The following is an 18,098-nucleotide window of genomic DNA, read 5'->3' as shown; positions in this document are numbered from 1 at the left end:
CATCAGTTTACCTGTGGGAGAGAGAAAGAATCAATCTGTTAGAATATCACTCTATTTATGACACAGATCCCACAAGATACGCCCACTAAAATTGAGCTGAGATCTCGGACACAGACTGAATCAGTTAAAACTATAGAGCTTCATTTGTTGATGTCATATGTTTCAGGATGTTACTTTCTGTTTGGGAAGGTTTTGTATTGACAGTAATGTACTCATAGATGTTTCACTGCAAGTCGTGACTGTTCAGGGTCAATCAGATGGGTTCTGTGTTTGTAAGGCACATTCCTAGCGAGATGCAGCATATCGTTACCATGACGTGCCGTGAGGTAATGCATATTCATGGTAACAGTCACCAAGGCGATAGCTGAAGACTGCGTTAAAAGGATGGGGCAGCTAAAAGCACAGGCATTTACAAAAATAGAGGGAGTGGTGTGTGTGCCTTTGTGTACATTAAAATAAGTTAGTACAGGTGACTAAGTGCTAATCAAGCTAGCTAAATCAGAGAAACTTACCATTCAACAGATTCTCTAATGGACAGTGACCCCAGATAAAGAGGAAGAAATGAGTGTGTAAAAATATGTTAAACTATATAAATACAGAATTCATCAGCTGGTTTTGATAGAGATGCTAACTAACTAAGAAAATGGGCTGAATCCCCATTCGCATACTATCTGTCCTTAAAAATATGCACTTTTCCATCACCAGTAAAGTATGTAGTTTTATTACATAGTATAAGTATGCAAATTAGGATTGAGCCATGATTAAAGCCATTAAAACAGAAAAATTGGACTTGATTTAATGAATGATGAAAGAGCGACATAAAATACTTTTAATAATTTCTTTTCCTGTCGCATCTGCTCTTAAAACATATTTCACAGAGACTTCTGCACAGGCAGGTGAAAATTACAGACATTTTGAGGAAACGTGTGTTTATCCACTCCCTCAAGTTAGCACTCAAAAGAGCATCTGTGAGACCTGAAAGCACCAAAGCTGACATTTGCTCACCTTGCTCCTTCTTAAAGTCGTTTTCTGTCAGAAACACTGGCATCATTAACTCCCCGACAGGTGGTTGGATTGAAACGAAGAATTTACGGGTGTGTGTACTGCAAAATAGCAAATAAGGGAGGAAGACAGTGAAAAATCAGATTAGAATGATTGCTATTGTAAACGTTTCTTCAATAATCATCGAGACCATGAAGGATCGTTTTGGATGAAGAAGAGCCTTCTGGCAAATCCAGCTGAAACCAGCTTCAATTGGTCATTTATGGTCATTAGCTCATCAACAACAAAGATTCCAGCAGGGAATGATCCAGTTGCAATTTTGTGATTTGTAATCATTTTAAAACAGTGGTTTTCTCACCATAGTTGGAAGTTTGCTGCTTGTGTAGAATCACAAAAATCTATTCCCATCACCACGGTAATCGATTCACCTGCTGGTAACACCTCTGAAAGAAGAACGCAAGTACACAGAAGAAAAGTCAACTTGAAATATTACTAAAAAATGTCTTGTGAAGGCCCTGCTGAAAAGACCAGCTTTTACCAGCATGAATTTGGATGCCGGTCCAAGCTGGTTTATGCTATTTTGGTGCTGGTGCTAGCAGGTGGACCATGTTGTTCACCAGCAAAAAGTGCTGGTTAATCAGCATGGTCTTTATGATGAAGCTGGTTGACCAAGGGAAGCATCCAAAGTACAGCATATGCTGGTGACCAGCAATACTGGTCTTTTCAGCAGGGGGAATTCATGTAGTGTTGGGTTTACAGACCGATCTCAGGGAACTCTCTGATCCTAATGCCGGACTGGAGCCTGGGCTCCTCGATGTGGAGATTCTTGGTCTCTGAGTTGGTGTTGTTGGTGAATTGGATCTGGACGGCCACCATATTAAGGTCTGGACTGAAGGGCTGCCTGCTGAAACAGTACTCAACCGCAAGACCCTCGCCTGTTATACGATGCAGGAGTTCATACATCTTCAACACAACACATGGGGCCATGGTCTGTCAAAGAAGTTAAGAGAAGAAACAATAAGACAAAAAAGAGAAATGTATGAGACAGGAAAGAGAAATGTATGAGACAAATAATGAGAAAAGTATGAGACAAGAATTAGAAATGCATGGGACAAGAATGATGCAAGAATGAGAAAAGTATTAGACAAGAAAGGGACAAGTATGAGACAAGAATGAGAAAAGAATGAGAAAAGTATTAGACAAGAATGAGACAAGTATGAGACAAGAAAGGGACAAGTATGAGACAAGAATGAGAAAAGTATGAGACAAGAATGAGACAAGTATGAGACAAGAATGACACAAGTATGAGACAAGAATGAGAAAAGAATGAGAAAAGTATTAGACAAGAATGAGACAAGTTTGAGACAAGAATGACACAAGTATGAGACAAGTGTTGGGTTTACAGACCGATCTCAGGGAACTCCTGAGACAAGAATGACACAAGTATGAGACAAGAATGAGAAAAGAATGAGAAAAGTATTAGACAAGAATGAGACAAGTATGAGACAAGAATGACACAAGTATGAGACAAGAATAAGAAAAGTATGAGACAAGTATTAGAAAAGCATGGGACAAGAATGATGCAAGAATGAAAAAAGTATTAGACAAGAAAAGGACAAGTATGAGACAAGAATGAGAAAAGTATGAGACAAGAATGAGACAAGTATGAGACAAGAATGACACAAGTATGAGACAAGTGTTGGGTTTACAGACCGATCTCAGGGAACTCCTGAGACAAGAATGACACAAGTATGAGACAAGAATGAGAAAAGTATTAGACAAGAATGAGACAAGTATGAGACAAGAATGAGAAAAGAATGAGAAAAGTATTAGACAAGAATGAGACAAGTTTGAGACAAGAATGACACAAGTATGAGACAAGTGTTGGGTTTACAAACCGATCTCAGGGAACTACTGAGACAAAAATGACACAAGTATGAGACAAGAATGAGAAAAGTATTAGACAAGAATGAGACAAGTATGAGACAAGAATGAGAAAAGAATGAGAAAAGAATGAGAAAAGTATTAGACAAGAATGAGACAAGTTTGAGACAAGAATGACACAAGTATGAGACAAGTGTTGGGTTTACAGACCGATCTCAGGGAACTCCTGAGACAAAAATGACACAAGTATGAGACAAGAATGAGAAAAGAATGAGAAAAGTATTAGACAAGAATGAGACAAGTATGAGACAAGAATGACACAAGTATGAGACAAGAATAAGAAAAGTATGAGACAAGAATAAGAAAAGTATGAGACAAGTATTAGAAAAGCATGGGACAAGAATGATGCAAGAATGAGAAAAGTATTAGACAAGAATGAGACAAGTTTGAGACAAGAATGACACAAGTATGAGACAAGAATGAGAAAAGTATGAGACAAGAATTAGAAACGCATGGAACAAGAATGATGCAAGAATGAGAAAAGTATTAGACAAGAATGGGACAAGTATGAGACAAGATTGACATTTTTTTTTAAGAAGAATTAAACAAATATGAGACAAGAAAGAGTAAAGTATTAGATAAGTATAAGACAAGAATTAGAAAAGTATTAGACAAGTATGAGACAGGAATGAGCCGAATTAGAAAAACACGAGTCATATAAAAGATATGAGTGACAGGTATGAGACAAGAATGAGATAATAAGAAAAGTTTTAACCAAGAATGAGACAAGAATTAGAAAAGCATGAGACAAGAATAAGTAAAGCATGAGACAAGAATGAGACATTAGTGACAGAGGTATGAGACAAGAATGAGAAAGTTATGGGACAGAAATAAGATAGGAATAACGAGAATGAGAGAAGAATGAGAAAAGTATGTAAAAAATTAGAAAATCGAGACAAAAATAAGAAAAGTATTAGACAAGTATGAGACAAGAATGAGAACATTTTTGGACCAGAATTAGACGAATATAAGAAAAGAATGAGACACGAATTAGAAAAGCATGAGACGGGATTGAGAAAAGTATGAGACATGTAAGAGATGAGACAAGAATGACACATGCATGAAATATGAGTGTCAGTATAAGACAAAAATGAGAACGGTATGGGACAAAAATAAGATAAAAATAAGAAAAGGATATGACAAGTATGAGACAAGAATGAGAAAAGTATTAAACAAGTATAAGACAAGAATGAGACAAGAATTAGAAAAGCATGAGACAAGAATGAGTAAAGTATGAGACAAGAATGAGAAAAGTATTGGAAAATTCTAAGACAAGAATGAGTAAAGTATGAGACAAGAATAAGACATGTATGACACATTAGTGACACATGTATGAGAAAGGTATGGGACAGAAATAAGAAAAGTACGAGACAAGTATGAGATAAGAATTAGAAAAGCAAGAAAAAGAATGAGAAAATTTGGAGACAAAAATGACAGAAGTATGGGTCAAGAATGAGAAAAAGTATAAGATAAGTATCAGACAAGAATGAGACATGTATGAGACAAGAATGACACATATGAGAAAAAAAAGAAAGGTATGGGACAAGAATGACATAAGAATTGAAAAAAATTTGAGAAAAGGATAAGAAAAGCATGAGACAAATATGAGAAAAGTATGAGACCAGAATGACATAAGTATGAGTCAAGAATGAGAAAGTATGAGACAAGAATGAGAAAAATATGTGACAAAACGAGAAAAGTACGAGACAAAACGAGAAAAGTACGAGACATCTAAGCATTTTAAGCTATTTTCACACTTGTTTTGATTGCTTAATTTAAACTCGAGATTGACTCCAACAAACCTCCAACGTCCCCAACCAACCGCCCCCCCCCCACAGGTCTATTTTCACATTGTATTATTTGGCTCTGAACCATTGTACAATTGTAAAACCGCCCAAATATTACACCAGTAATTCTTCTGTCACTACCAGTCAAAAGTTTGGACACATCTACTCTAATACTTTTCTCATACTTATATATACTGAAGCTTCTTTTTAGACACCCTTTGTGTAGATTGCAGCTCTGCACATTTTCTCTTAACCAGCTTCATGAGGTTTATCCTGAGATGCTTTTTAAGCCATACTGAATGTATGCTGCACACTATGTATGCTTGACACTTGCTGACTGCTTTTCCTTCACTATCCACTCCAACTTATCCATTAGAAAAAAATGCAATAAAAATGTCAGTTTTGTAAAATTCATACCTAGGCACAATTTGTCTACAAAGCTAATTTCAAGCATTTAAGCATAAGCCATTTAAAGATCAATATCAATTCAGTTAAGTGTGTCCAAACTTTTGACCAGCAGTGGACAGTATGTTTACCGTAAGTATAAGACCATACAGTAAATTTGCCACACAGAACTCACCGTAGGTGCCAGAATAGTGTCTGTCAGTGACAAACCCTCCAGATCAGACACCAGACTACTTGACAGAAAGTTAACTGGAGTCACTGGAGTGGATGCTGGGGCTGGTTCAACTGAGAGACAGAGATTATTTGAGTCATATTAGGCCTATGTGGGTTTACATTCAAACATTTCAGTATTTTGTATTTTTTTACTCACAGTCATCCAAATCCAGCAAAGACATTTCCTGCGTCTCCTTTTTTCTCTCTTTTTTAGATTGTTTGAGAGGCTGTTTTGATGCGGGCATCTGAGCGCAACGGGGAAAAGACAACTTTAATTTGAGTATATAATCATAGCGTCTCATTCATATCTCGTCTCTCTGAAAGTCAAACCTTCTTCTTCCTGATGTCGGTGTCAGACTCTGACTCCTCCTCTGATTCGTCATCTGACTCTTCCTCTGATTCGCTGCTCTCCGATTCTCTCTCAGACTCCGAGGCACTCTTCCAGTCATTTCCCGCCTTCCTGACCCGTTTCCTGTCCTCCGCGCTGCTATTCTGATCACTGTGGGTGTGAAGGTGTGGACTGGCTTTACTTTTTAACAAAACTATGAAATGTTTTAAAGTTCTTTAAAAAATGAAATATTGATCTGTGGATTAAACCGTCAGACCTCTCTGCACTCTCCTCCACTGGTTTCTTAGGTTTGGTCTTTTCAATTCGCTTCTTTTTTTTCTTCTGTTCCTCTTCATTGTCCTCCTCCTCTGACTCTTCTTGGCTCTCTTCACTCTCTGACCCAGAACCGCTTTCCTCACTGCCGCTACCACTCTCCGACCCGCTGCCTGAGTTGGATTCTGCAAATAGAGGGAGAAAACACGTGCGATATCTCACATGATCTACATCATGCAAGAGAAAATCTTCAAATTAAATAAATATAGAATGTTCCATTTCGTTCCATTAGAATGCTGCTGGAGGGTTTGGAACAGGGCTAGTGACTGAAATGTAACACCATTCAAGCAGAATAAATCATCTGTAGTCTTAATGTAATTTTTTCATTGGCATGATGTCATGATCTCCACGGTTACCACTGTCTGCAGATTCGGTTGGCCCAGATTCTCCCTCTGAATCAGAGTAGAACGGTTTCTCGACTTTCTTTTCTTTACGATCTTTCTGGCTTGTACATTTGCTCCACTCTGGAATCTGCAAAGGATCACACAAATTGTCAAACTAGATCCTTAAAATGCTGGGTTTAGAATCAGATAGAGAGAGAAAGAGGTGCATATAAGGGCCATGAATGCCTCATTACAAGCAGAAAATTTGTTTACACTGATATTTGAGTACAATTACAGTTCTCAGTCAGTTTTGTGAGACCTGCATTTGTCACACTCAGCGTTTGGTCTCTATAGTGGTGATTGTTGCGTTGTGCATTCATGGCCACTTTCATTCTCATTGTATACGTTAAAAAAACATAATTTAAGAATTCTTATCATCAAAATGACCCCCAAAAGACCTCCAGCACTGAATTATCCAAGAATAATCTGACTGGGACTTCTGTTGTTTGGACTTTCATATGCAAGTTTCCCCTGCTGAAAAGACCAGCTTTGACCAGCAAAAATGTCCATGCTTGTCCAGGTTAGTTATGGTTTGGTGCTGGTCTGAGTGCTAAACAAGCAACAAACATGAAAAATGCTGTCAAATCAGCCCGATCTTTCTGGTGAAGCAGGTTGACTTAACCTTGTGCAACCACGCGTCCACATGCGTGGATGTTGTTTTTTGGCTTTGCTATACACAACGCATAAGTTGAATTAATTTAAACTGACTGAATACTGATCACAAGAAACTAGACTGTAATTTAAGGGTTAAAATTCTGGCGATACAAGAGTCACGTGATACAACAGCATGACGTCCATTTCCTTGAAGCGCTTCTACGGCCGCAGAGCCAACAAAAGAGCCTCTGGTAAGAAATCTCTAAGTTTTTTCCTTGAAATTGTTTGGATGTAAAGAGTAGTGTCTCTACTTTCGTTTGATATGGCGCTTTAAAAACGCATTAATTTTTCACGCGTCAGCGTGCTGATAAACACGATGTCCACATACGTGGATTTTGGGACATTATTCCCTCAAAAGTTAAAATATACTTTTACCTAAAATATATGAGTTATTTTGAATAACTTTCAACATTAACACATCTGTGGGTCCTTTTGCTTCGTTTTAACATCTAATTTTCTGTATTTCATTTTGTTGTCACTGTACAATACGGTTCTATTAATTAACATTAGTAAACGCATTTCTATATTTACTGTGCATTTTCACATTTATAATCAATTGGTTCATCCAAAAGCTGAAAATGTTTTGCTTTCAAAGGTTTTATGAGGAGTTTGGATGAAAAATGTTCTGTACAAGTGCAGACAGATAGCACACTGGAGGGTTAAGTCATTCCCTAAATAGGGAGCAAGGGGACATCCTATAGCTTCACTTCTAAAATCTGACCAAATGGTCAATTTCAGGCTGCAGATGATGTTTGGACCACTCAATATGTTTGGCAGACATGGGACAATGATAATCAGTACATGAATTCAGAATTTATAATGCTAAATTTTAACATGGTTGGTAGTGATTGGATGATGCTAGCCATTACTTAATAAAAATTATTTATTCAGCTTTATAGAAAATCAGCTGTAATGTCTATAACGTCTTAAAAACATGAATAACCAACACTCCTGGAAACATAATAAATGATTTGATTTTGAAATTTGAATATTGCAAATCTCCTTCACCCTGTCCTAATGACTTCTACGGTCCAGAAATGCATGTTCGTCAATTCCATTTATTTTATTCTCCGATGCGGTTTTTGTTTGATCCATTTGACACATTCCGTCTCTATTTGGTGAGTGTATATGTTCACAAAAATATTTCAAGATAATTATGCTTTGCTTTGCTCTAGTCAGTTGCGGACGTAATATGGAATCAACTGCTCACCCGTTTCTTAGATCCACTGACATGCAGTAGCGATTTGCTTAGTTTTGTTAAAAAGCTGTTTTCACGAAGGGGTTTTGAATCTGGAATCAGTCACATCCAAAGTGACATCAACATAGATCAAAATATCTACAACTTGAGATCAAAAGGCTGCTCGACCAACACACTGTAAAAGGTTTCACTGTTTTTTGTAAATCAATGTGTGTTCTACTTTTTTGTTGATTCAGCATTAATTTTTATTTTGTGTGTGGTTTTTTTCTTTTGGAAAATCTTTTTTCTACCAAATATACAGTGGGATTCAATAGTGAAAATGCTTCTTGACGCACAGTTAAGAATTTTAAACTCTAATAATTTAATGCAAATGTTTTCATAACAAATTATATTATCAGAATAACAATTAGAGTAAAAGGTAGTCGTGTAGATGTTTGTTTCCCCCATTGAGAACAATTTGCATTTACTTTTAAATTGTAACTTTAGACATAAATTTAGCTGGTTTAGGATTAGGATAAATTTAGGATTACCCCCAACATAGGGCAAAAAGGTAACTTGTCCCAGCTGTCATCTGGTTTTTATAAAATGTATAAAATAAATGTGATATCATGTTTTTTTTTTTTTTTTTTTGTCATCTATTAAACCAAATATTACATGTAATTATGTATTTTCACAATTAAGTTGAATAATGGCATACATAAATAATAATAGACAAATCCCAGTAAAACAGAATCCCAAACTGATTCATCTGAAAGAATTATTAATATATATTCATATTAATAAATCCATATATAGACACCCATGTATTTTCTTAAAACGTTATTATTTAATTGGGGGGTGGGGGGGGGGGGTGTATGTGACATCACCCTATTTTAGGGATCCCCCACCACCGAAATCCCAGTTTAACCCCTGCTTATGGTGTATCGCATAACACTGCGCTCTTAAAATACAGCCTGTAGTGTCCAACATACAAAACACAACACATCCTGGTGACCAGAAATGCAGGTCTTGCCAAAAGGGTCATTATATGTTAAGATTGTAAATTAACGGGGGCCTGGGTAGCTCAGTGAGTAAAGACGCTGACTACCACCCCTGGAGTCAAGAGTTCAAATCCAGGGTGTGCTGAGTGACTCCAGCCAGGTCTCCTAAGCAACCAAATTGGCCCGGTTGCTAGGGAGGGAGTCACACAGGGTAACCTCCTCGTGGTCGCGTTTAGTGGTTCTCGCTCTCAATTAGGCACGTGGTAAGTTGTACGTGGATCGCGGAGAGTAGCATGAGCCTCCACATGCAGTGAGTCTTTGCGGTGTCATGCACAGCGAGCCACGTGATAAGATGTGCTGACTGACTGTCTCAGAAGCGGAGGCAACTGAGACTTGTCCTCCGCCACCCGGACTGAGGTGAGTAACTGCGCCACCATGAGGACCTACTAAGTAGTGGGAATTGGGCATTCCAAATTGGGAGAAAAGGGGATAAAAAATAATAATAAAAAAAATAAAGATTGTAAATTAGCAAGTTAACTAGTATCACAACTAGTGTCGGTCCTGCAGGTCATTTTGGGGGTGTTTTTTTTTTGTTTTTTTGAGGATTCTGGTCTTTAATCGTTGAGCAGGGGTCTGAGGAAGGGAAAAGGCTAGCACAATACAGACACTACGCTAGGTTGGTGGCAAAAGCTCTTTGGATCTGACGCTAAGGGTGACTGACAGACTCACACTGGTTAAAGTGGTGACTCTTTCGAGCAGCATAATAACCTGGCAGACAGGAAAGAATAAAAAAGAAAAAAAAGAAAGAATAATGCTGTGAGATGGCCAGAAGAAGAGGAAATAACAGAACAGAACAGAACAGAAAGAAAAGATTTTAAAAAAGTACACACAAGGATTCAGGTTGCACTTGTCAACAGATTAGCACGTATATTTGGACGTGTCATTCTATATCCATATTTCGCTAACCGCTTCAGTCAAAGCAACTGAAAATGTTAGTTTAGAGTTTTCAGAATTTCTCTAGGGCTTTGTTCAAACTGCACAAAAAAAAAAAAAAACAGAAATGGAAGTGCAACATTAATATGAAAGTTTGCTGATGTGATGGTTTGTATGGCAAGAAATGAGATTTGAAGGTCAGCAGATTTCAGAATGAAATGAGGTTTGATATACAACCCACACAAAAACACACACTTAAGTACAGGGCGCTCGAGAGAGAAAGAGAAGCCACTTCACTCTTGCGGGCACCTATCTTCAGCCTCCTAAGAGACCGATTCGGCCCTCACTGGTGTCTAGAACTTCTTGCTGCATAGTAGGGGTACATGGGGACACAGAGACAGACAGACTGTCAAAAAGGGGACAGGCAGTGGGGGGGGTATAACCGATAACACACCCATCTACTAGATAAGAAATCTGCTGTTTGAATGATGAGAGCTTTATGATTATTTAACATGATGATTATTAATGTACAAAAACCTAAAAACAGGAACTGAGACCCTGGCCAATCAGTGTGAGATTTCAGAGCTCATGCATATGCAGATCTGATAATGGAATATTAATTAGGAGGGAGTGGCATGTGTAAATGTCTGTGGGCGTGCATGTTTTCAGGCCACATTCACACTAATCCATTTAAGTTCGAAAAGTCAGTTTTCAGTTTCCTTATGGCATTGTTTTCCAAAGTGTGCGGTTATGGAGAGTGTTTTCAAAAGTCTCAATTTCCGGTGGAGGAAAACGCAGTTTTATTGTAGACCAGAGGTGTAAACGTAGCAAAATCTATGCTTTCTTTTTAAACTAAAACATATAAATGTGGACGTGGCCTAAATTTCCTAACGTTATGGTTTTCTGAAAGTATGCAATATTGGGGAGCGATTTCGCAATGCTAAATTTTTTGTGGAGGAAAACACTGTTCCAGTGTGGATGAGAGGCGTAAACGTCGCGAAATCAATGCGTTTTCAAACTAAAAAGTATTAGTGTGGAAGTGGCCTAAATCTCTTGATTCTGAAACTATTCAGATGTAGTTTTCTGTTGCATTCATGTCTTGTCAGGATTACTGTAATTAAAACATGATAACATGGACATTGTACTTCAAGCTGTTCACTTCCTTGACTCAGAAATTATTCATTTCAATGGCAGCGCTAATAACAGCAAAATGTATCCATGTTTGGATCCATTTTGCAAAAAACTCAATCACTAAACCAATTTACCTCTATATATTTTGTAAAAGAGAACAAAGAAAGCTCACCATAAGTACACAGCTATACTAAGATGAAATATCCAATGGTAAAATGTGTAGTGGTAGATTACTAACTACCTTTTACAGTATATGACGTCACAATAGTTACTAAGTGGGAAAACTCAAGAGTTTTCATTAAATTCTGTGTTTCCAACACATAATAACAAGTTCAATGAAAACGTGAATGTTTTTAACTGGTTGAAATTCAGAATTATGGTAATTCTGATATAAATGCGGCATTTTGAAAAGCTTTAGATTCTAACCAGTTGACTGACACCCTGTCCACACCGGACGCAAGCGGCGTGACTCATCACTTCAAAAGTGAATTACTCCCATTATAATAAACAATGCTGTCTACATTGGATGCAAGGGAAATCCTGTTCTGTTTCTGACGCACAGTTGCTAAAGTCTTCTCAAACTCACAGCTGATTGTCCGTGCGTGTCATCTTTTTAAAACGTTTGCTTCTACATGTCTGGAAGGAGGACGTAGGTTGTTTTCCATTGAGGGCCCAGCAGAGATTGAGCATCAACCAAAATACCAAATATACACCCTGAAAAGGGGATCTAAAATCTCTTGAGCACTCAAAAACGTAATAATCCTTTTAGCATAGCACGAAAATCTATGCAATTAATCGCAATCCCTTTTGTTTGAGTGTTGCAGGACAAGCTACCACCCTGTTGGAATGCAGAGTGTGTGATATATGCATTATGAGGGTGGAGTTATGCTAATGAGCAAGCAGAGGATATAAAAATGACTAAAGATAGCGTGTTTTTTGTCCGCTTTTTTGAGGGGTTTCTTAGCGAGGTCTTGCATGTTGGAGCTCCCTCTGGTGGAGAGGCCCTGCCTCTGTCAGAACTGTTCGCCCTGCACACACTGAATCGTTCACCTCCACGTTGCGCACGGAGGGGTCAGGCACCAATTCGGGCCAGTCGGGCAGCTCCTGGTATCCGGCGGCTTTAGCGTTCAGCAGATGAGACAGTGACCCCAGCTGGAAATGATCTCTGTCTGCAAAAACGAATTACAAACGGGATCTCATTAATGACTCAATTGTTTCTCCCGGATACCAATGAGATTAAATGGAGAGCAAAGGAAGACTCCAGCTTTTTTCACAAGATTTTTCTCAAATTCTTCAACGACCAGCTATGCTCAGAAACACATTCATTTTATAGCTCTATGCCCTTACTGTAAATCAACTCATTTGTGTATATTTTTATTCATCCAATGAGTTTTAGGAGAAACATCTGAGACAAAACTGATACTTAAACATAAGACGTGACCAAGAGATTGTTTTAGCCTCCTGAGTTATGAAAGAGCAATAATTTTCCTCTGGTTTACAACAGTACCTTTAAATGGAGATTCCAGGACGGGGGCGGGCTTGAGGGCGAGGAAAAGCTTCTTGGCGTATTTGTTGAGAGCGCCACTTTTATCAGTGGGCACAATGAGCTGGCGAATAAACCGGGCACGATCTCTGATGTCATAGTTTTGGTCATATTTTGCCAGGTTCAGTACGTACTGTGTTAAGAGTTTACTCTGAAAGACAAAGAGAAATAAAGAAGCTTAATTTGTCTCAAGAGTTTCATGGCTTATAGGAAGTGTGTGTCTAACTAATGGGACATGCAGACAGCGATTGTCTCACTTGATTAAACAATGACTCATGCTGTGTCTCTCAAGAATTGATGCTCCGTCTCCTTGAGGGGTTTACTGGATTGTTTAAAGAGAAATTAAATGAGCTGGAGATGGTGATCTGGTCTGCATTTCAGCACCATGGATAGTGTTTCAAATTAGGTGAATGATCTTCAAGTCTCGCTAGGAAACATCCCGTTGTCTTGTGTGGCCGTTTCAACTTTGCATTGTGGTTTTTAATGAGTAAACCCTTTACTGTATTTATTTTTAAATAATAATTAATTATGCTAATTTTATTTTATTATTAATGCCAATTTATCTGACTGTTACCTTCGAAGACTTTCATCAGGTTGGATCACATTAGTTAGATTACTTACTGCTAACGTGCATATTGCATTTTGTATGTTAGTGTGTTAAAGCAGGCGTACCACATAAACATCAATAATATAAACTAATGTAATTCAAACAGTTTAAAAAAAACAGATGTTACAATGAAAGTGAATGGGGCCAGTCAATAAATGTTAAAATACACATGGTTTCAAAAGTATAGACACAATATATGTGCTAACATGATTGTAGTAGGGATAAGACGAAATGTTTATCTCACAATTTGGTTCGATATTCGATAAGATAACGCTTAACACAGCATGGCAGAACATTTTTTTTTTTTGAAAAATGTTTGCACAAAATGCACATTATAATTTCTCATCAAAATAAAGATGTAAATAAATTAAAGGTGCTGTAAGCGATTTTAGCATTCTGAAGTTTTCATGTGACTGAGCCACGCCCCCTCATTCCAAAACCCCGCCCTCCAAAGATTATTTTGAGACCAAAACCGAGCAAAAGAGCAGCATAGTTTGTTCCTGTGGCTGTCAAATTCAACAGTGGCACAATAGCCCCTTCAACTGACAAACATTATGAATCATAGCCTTAATGATCCGCTTCAAATGAGAACGAGCAAAGTGATTGACAGGTGAAAAGCGTCAATGTCCACGGATTTTTGTTTGCTGTTTACAAAGTCTAGAGCTGTCACAAAGACCGGTGAGACATCTCAGGACACTTATTTCATTAATATCTTTAAGGGAGTAGGACAATTGTTTTGCATACTTTTCCATGAAAAAATCACTTACAGCACCTTTAATACACAATATAAATGCTCAAAGTTTAAATAATAAGAGTTTCTCTTATACCTTTCACTATAAGAAAAGATCACAAACAAATAAGCCTTCAAAAATAGTGGGCTACATTCAAGCTGGTCAGGTGCAGAACAAGCAATAGAACAGAACAGAACAGAACCTGTCCTGAAAAAGTATGTGAAAGTGTATATTTATTTTTTTAATAATTTGTTTGTCTTGTTTATTATAATCACATTTTGACTTTTCTATTTTCTATCAATTAATATTATTTCTTGAAATTGTATATATAATAATGATATGAGCTGTCAGTGATTGAAATACTGTGTACAATTTACAAGTAATAACATTAAGTTTACATTGCACTATAATGGTACTGTCAATTTAAGAGTTTAGCGTGCATCTCAGAGAAATCTCGTTTTTTTAGCGAATCTGTGCTATTTGTGATCAAAATTAATATTTATCTTTACTTTTTTTTCTGACTGTAAACAACAGAAAGGATGTTAAAAGACATTATTCAATGAAAGTGGAGTGCAGGATCTCATCTTTGATGGACACACATTACACGGAAGAAATGGTCTGTTTTAATCTCAAGCACTTTTCAAAAAAACAAGGCGATTTTCCAGGTATTCCAGTACTTACATATCTAAGAGCTCAATTCAAGCACTTTTTTTTTTCTTTTCTCCCCTTTTCTCCCCAATTTGGAATGCGCAATTCCCAATGCGCTCTAAGTCCTCGTGGTGGCGTAGTGACTCGCCTCAATCCGGGTGGCGGAGGACCAATCTCAGTTGCCGCCGCGTCTGAGACCGTCAATCCGTGCATCTTATCACGTGGCTTGTTGAGCGCGTTACCGCAGAGACATAGCGTGTGTGGAGGCCCATGCTATTCTCCATGGCATCCATGCACAACTCACCACGTGCCCCACCAAGAGCGAGAACCACATTATAGCGACCACAAGGAGGTTACCCCATGTGACTCTACCCTCCCCAGCAACCGGGCCAATTTGGTTGCTTAGGAGACCTGGCTGGAGTCACTCAGCACGCCCTGGATTCGAACTCGCGACTCCAGTGGTGGTAGTCAGCGTCAGTACTCGCTGAGCTACCCAGGCCCCCCAATTCAAACACTTTAAGCACTTCAATGACCTTGTGTAAACCCTATGAACAGCGGAGAAAAAAAGTGCAGTAGAGGTAAAATCTAGCAATAGAGAGATTATGATGTTTGATGGGTCATTTAAAATGTCGAAATATCGAGTTTTGCCTCAATATCTTTTTTGGTTTGCGATATATCAAAATTCAATATATCGTCCCATACCTAGATTATTGTGTGATAAAAATCAGGGTTTTACAGCTGTTATGCCATTAACCAGATTACAGGGTTCGCTGGCGTTATGTCTTCATGAAAACAACATGTAATATCAGGTGTAACTTTACACAGAAAATATTAGCAAGTGATTTTATCACACTAAAATCATATTAGCACGTATAATGTTTATGTCTTGTAGCTCTACTTTTCAAACGGCATGTATTTGAATGTTTTTGGACTGGCCCCATTCACTTCCATTGTATGTGCCTCACTGTAACCCAGACTTTTGCTTTATACATTTTTTTTTTTTTTTTGGTAATCAAATTTATACCACAAATGCTGTCGATTGAGCTTAACTTTGTATTGAACCTGGAACATTCCTTTAATGGTAACTGGGTACGTGGAATACATATGAATAAATAAGCAGGAAAAAAAATTAATCTGCACACTTAGGCAAATTGCAGCTACAAAGAATTCTAAATTCCAAGATCAAATTAATTTAACCGAGTGTTTGGTGCACAAGTGAAAACATGCACAAAAAAGCAAACGTTTCTGTACCAAAGCGATATCTTCAGTGCTTCAAGTACCTTATAGCCTCATGTTTGTTGTGAAACTTGATCATTAAAAATAAAAAATAAACCATCTGATCATACTGTTCGTTCTAACTATAGTAATTACAAATGTCGCATCATGAAAATGGCCATTGAGATACGTTTGGTGGTGCACAGTGAAATGTTGCTAAAGTGAGGTTTCCTTGTTAAACTGTGTGACCACGTATTTCAGCACCATGGACAGCACACTCAGATTACCAGTAGGTTCTTCTCAGTGTTAAGTTATGTTTGATCACCTGTTTGGAGTTCGTAAGGTACAGTTTGGCGGCCAGGTTGATAATCTGCAGTTTGACAATGTCCTCCTCGTTGTTGAAGGTTTTGGACATCTTTCGAAGCACATCCGGGGCAATTTTGGGAACGTGCTCACAGTACTCTCCGATCAACCACAGGATACTGGCTCGGGCCATCGGTACCTGACATACAAGACAGACAATCAGAACTACAGACCGCTCTGAACTAGATAAGAGTGTGTTTAAGTGTTTGGTTTGGATGAGAACGTTACCTGAATGTTGTAGATGAGTTTGGCCATGTGTTTGATGATGTCACTGTGCTGCTCAGGCTGCATCTGCAGAAGCTTTTTGATCACAACCACTGATTCAGCTACAACTAATTCTGAAAACACGCACACACCAATGCAATATAAGATGGCGTCCTGCGCAAACACCCCTTAACTGTGTAAAACACACACTCACATGCTCTCACCGTCTCTGCTGGACAGCAGCTGTACGAGGCCATTCAGACAGGTGTCTCTGACCTCACCGATGTTTGTAGCACAGCGACCGATGGCCTGAATGCTGGCTGCCACAAAGTCTTTATCCATACTCTTAATATATGTCTAGAAGACAAATAGAGAAATATATCCTTTTCCATACTTCCAATATATGTCTACAACACATAAATAGAAATATACCCTAATTCATCATACATGTAAATCTTAATACATGGCATACAATACAATACAAAATACTACGTACAATACAAAATATCATTATACATTCTAATAATACATATCTGATTGCAAAATAACACCTTTAAACACACCATAATAAAAGCGCATGTAAAATGGTACCTGAAATTCTCTCAGGATGGTGGATATATTCGTCTCATTAGCCAAATTAGTCAAAACTTCCAGCTACGTTCATAACAGAAAATAAAATCATCAGTCCAACTTTAAAATGCAGTTTAAACTTTTAAATGTCTGAACGTTTACTCCTAAGTAAAGTTATTTGATAACAAAGGAATAAAATAATGTTTGGAAGCCAAATGTGATTCTATGGTTCACCTTCAGTATTTTGATCTGTGTGGGGTCCGTGGAACGGATATAAAAACTCTTCAGATACGGCTCAAACATTCCCTAAAAGAGAAAAACAGCTATTGAAAAACCAGAGCTGTACATTACGGTACTGTACTGAACAGCTTACAAACTCTGTCTGCATAGAATTTTTTTTTTATTATTGATCTATTTTTCTATTCTTTTATTTCTTTTTTCACTTTTCAATAACTAAATCTAGCTCACAAAATATTTCCAGGACAGAGAAATGTGATGTTTGTCTGTTCGAATTATGACTCATAATCTATCATGAACTGTATTCGACTGTTGTGTGGAAATCGCTCACCCGTCTCTTGATGCTCATCGTGGCGACGTTTTGAAGCACGACATACTGCACTTCACTACAGAGACACAGAACACATGGCAAAGTCACGGACAAAAGAGTAAAATATGTCAGAAGATGCTAAGAATTCAAAACAGTACAAATGCATCATCCTCTCTTCGTGAGATCCAGTGTGTATCCTACAGAAAAAAAAAAATGTTTATGGCTGAAAAAAGGTGAATATTTTTAAAGTGGGTGTGAAAAGAGGCTAAATCAAAAGAAGGATCTGAATAATGGATGATGTTTACAATTTGAGCTTCTAATGCAACTAATGCCAAACTCTGCCTGAAAACTGCAGTATCGTCATCTAACGCCTTTTGAT

At 37.8% G+C, this 18,098-nt stretch overlaps 1 protein-coding gene across 5 annotated transcripts in view; it reads right to left on the bottom strand.

Annotated features, from left to right (window-relative positions):
- Positions 1-18,098, bottom strand: part of LOC127437146 (AP-3 complex subunit beta-2-like) — a 60,392-nt gene that overhangs the window by 4,924 nt on the left and 37,370 nt on the right. For 2 of the 5 annotated variants that reach the window (XM_051691853.1, XM_051691851.1), the window contains 18 exons: positions 17,741-17,795; positions 17,407-17,478; positions 17,194-17,256; positions 16,827-16,959; positions 16,627-16,736; positions 16,361-16,537; positions 12,799-12,985; positions 12,342-12,460; positions 6,369-6,483; positions 5,957-6,137; positions 5,682-5,850; positions 5,509-5,596; positions 5,314-5,423; positions 1,764-1,992; positions 1,361-1,445; positions 1,006-1,103; positions 513-527; positions 1-11 (listed from right to left, as the gene is read on the bottom strand). The exon at positions 1-11 is cut by the window's left edge and continues 128 nt beyond it. In XM_051691853.1, the coding sequence (XP_051547813.1) occupies positions 1-11; positions 513-527; positions 1,006-1,103; positions 1,361-1,445; positions 1,764-1,992; positions 5,314-5,423; positions 5,509-5,596; positions 5,682-5,850; positions 5,957-6,137; positions 6,369-6,483; positions 12,342-12,460; positions 12,799-12,985; positions 16,361-16,537; positions 16,627-16,736; positions 16,827-16,959; positions 17,194-17,256; positions 17,407-17,478; positions 17,741-17,795 (2,017 nt within the window). Of the gene's footprint in view, positions 12-512; positions 528-1,005; positions 1,104-1,360; positions 1,446-1,763; positions 1,993-5,313; positions 5,424-5,508; positions 5,597-5,681; positions 5,851-5,956; positions 6,138-6,368; positions 6,484-9,956; positions 9,996-12,329; positions 12,461-12,798; positions 12,986-16,360; positions 16,538-16,626; positions 16,737-16,826; positions 16,960-17,193; positions 17,257-17,406; positions 17,479-17,740; positions 17,796-18,098 lie in introns of all 5 variants that reach the window. The other 3 variants (XM_051691855.1, XM_051691852.1, XM_051691854.1) reach the window with 2 other exon arrangements.

Source organism: Myxocyprinus asiaticus, chromosome 48 (assembly GCF_019703515.2).
Source record: "Myxocyprinus asiaticus isolate MX2 ecotype Aquarium Trade chromosome 48, UBuf_Myxa_2, whole genome shotgun sequence".
In the NCBI taxonomy this organism is placed as follows: domain Eukaryota; kingdom Metazoa; phylum Chordata; class Actinopteri; order Cypriniformes; family Catostomidae; genus Myxocyprinus; species Myxocyprinus asiaticus.
Note: the sequence above shows the minus strand (reverse complement) of the source record. Positions and strands in the feature narration are given on the sequence as shown.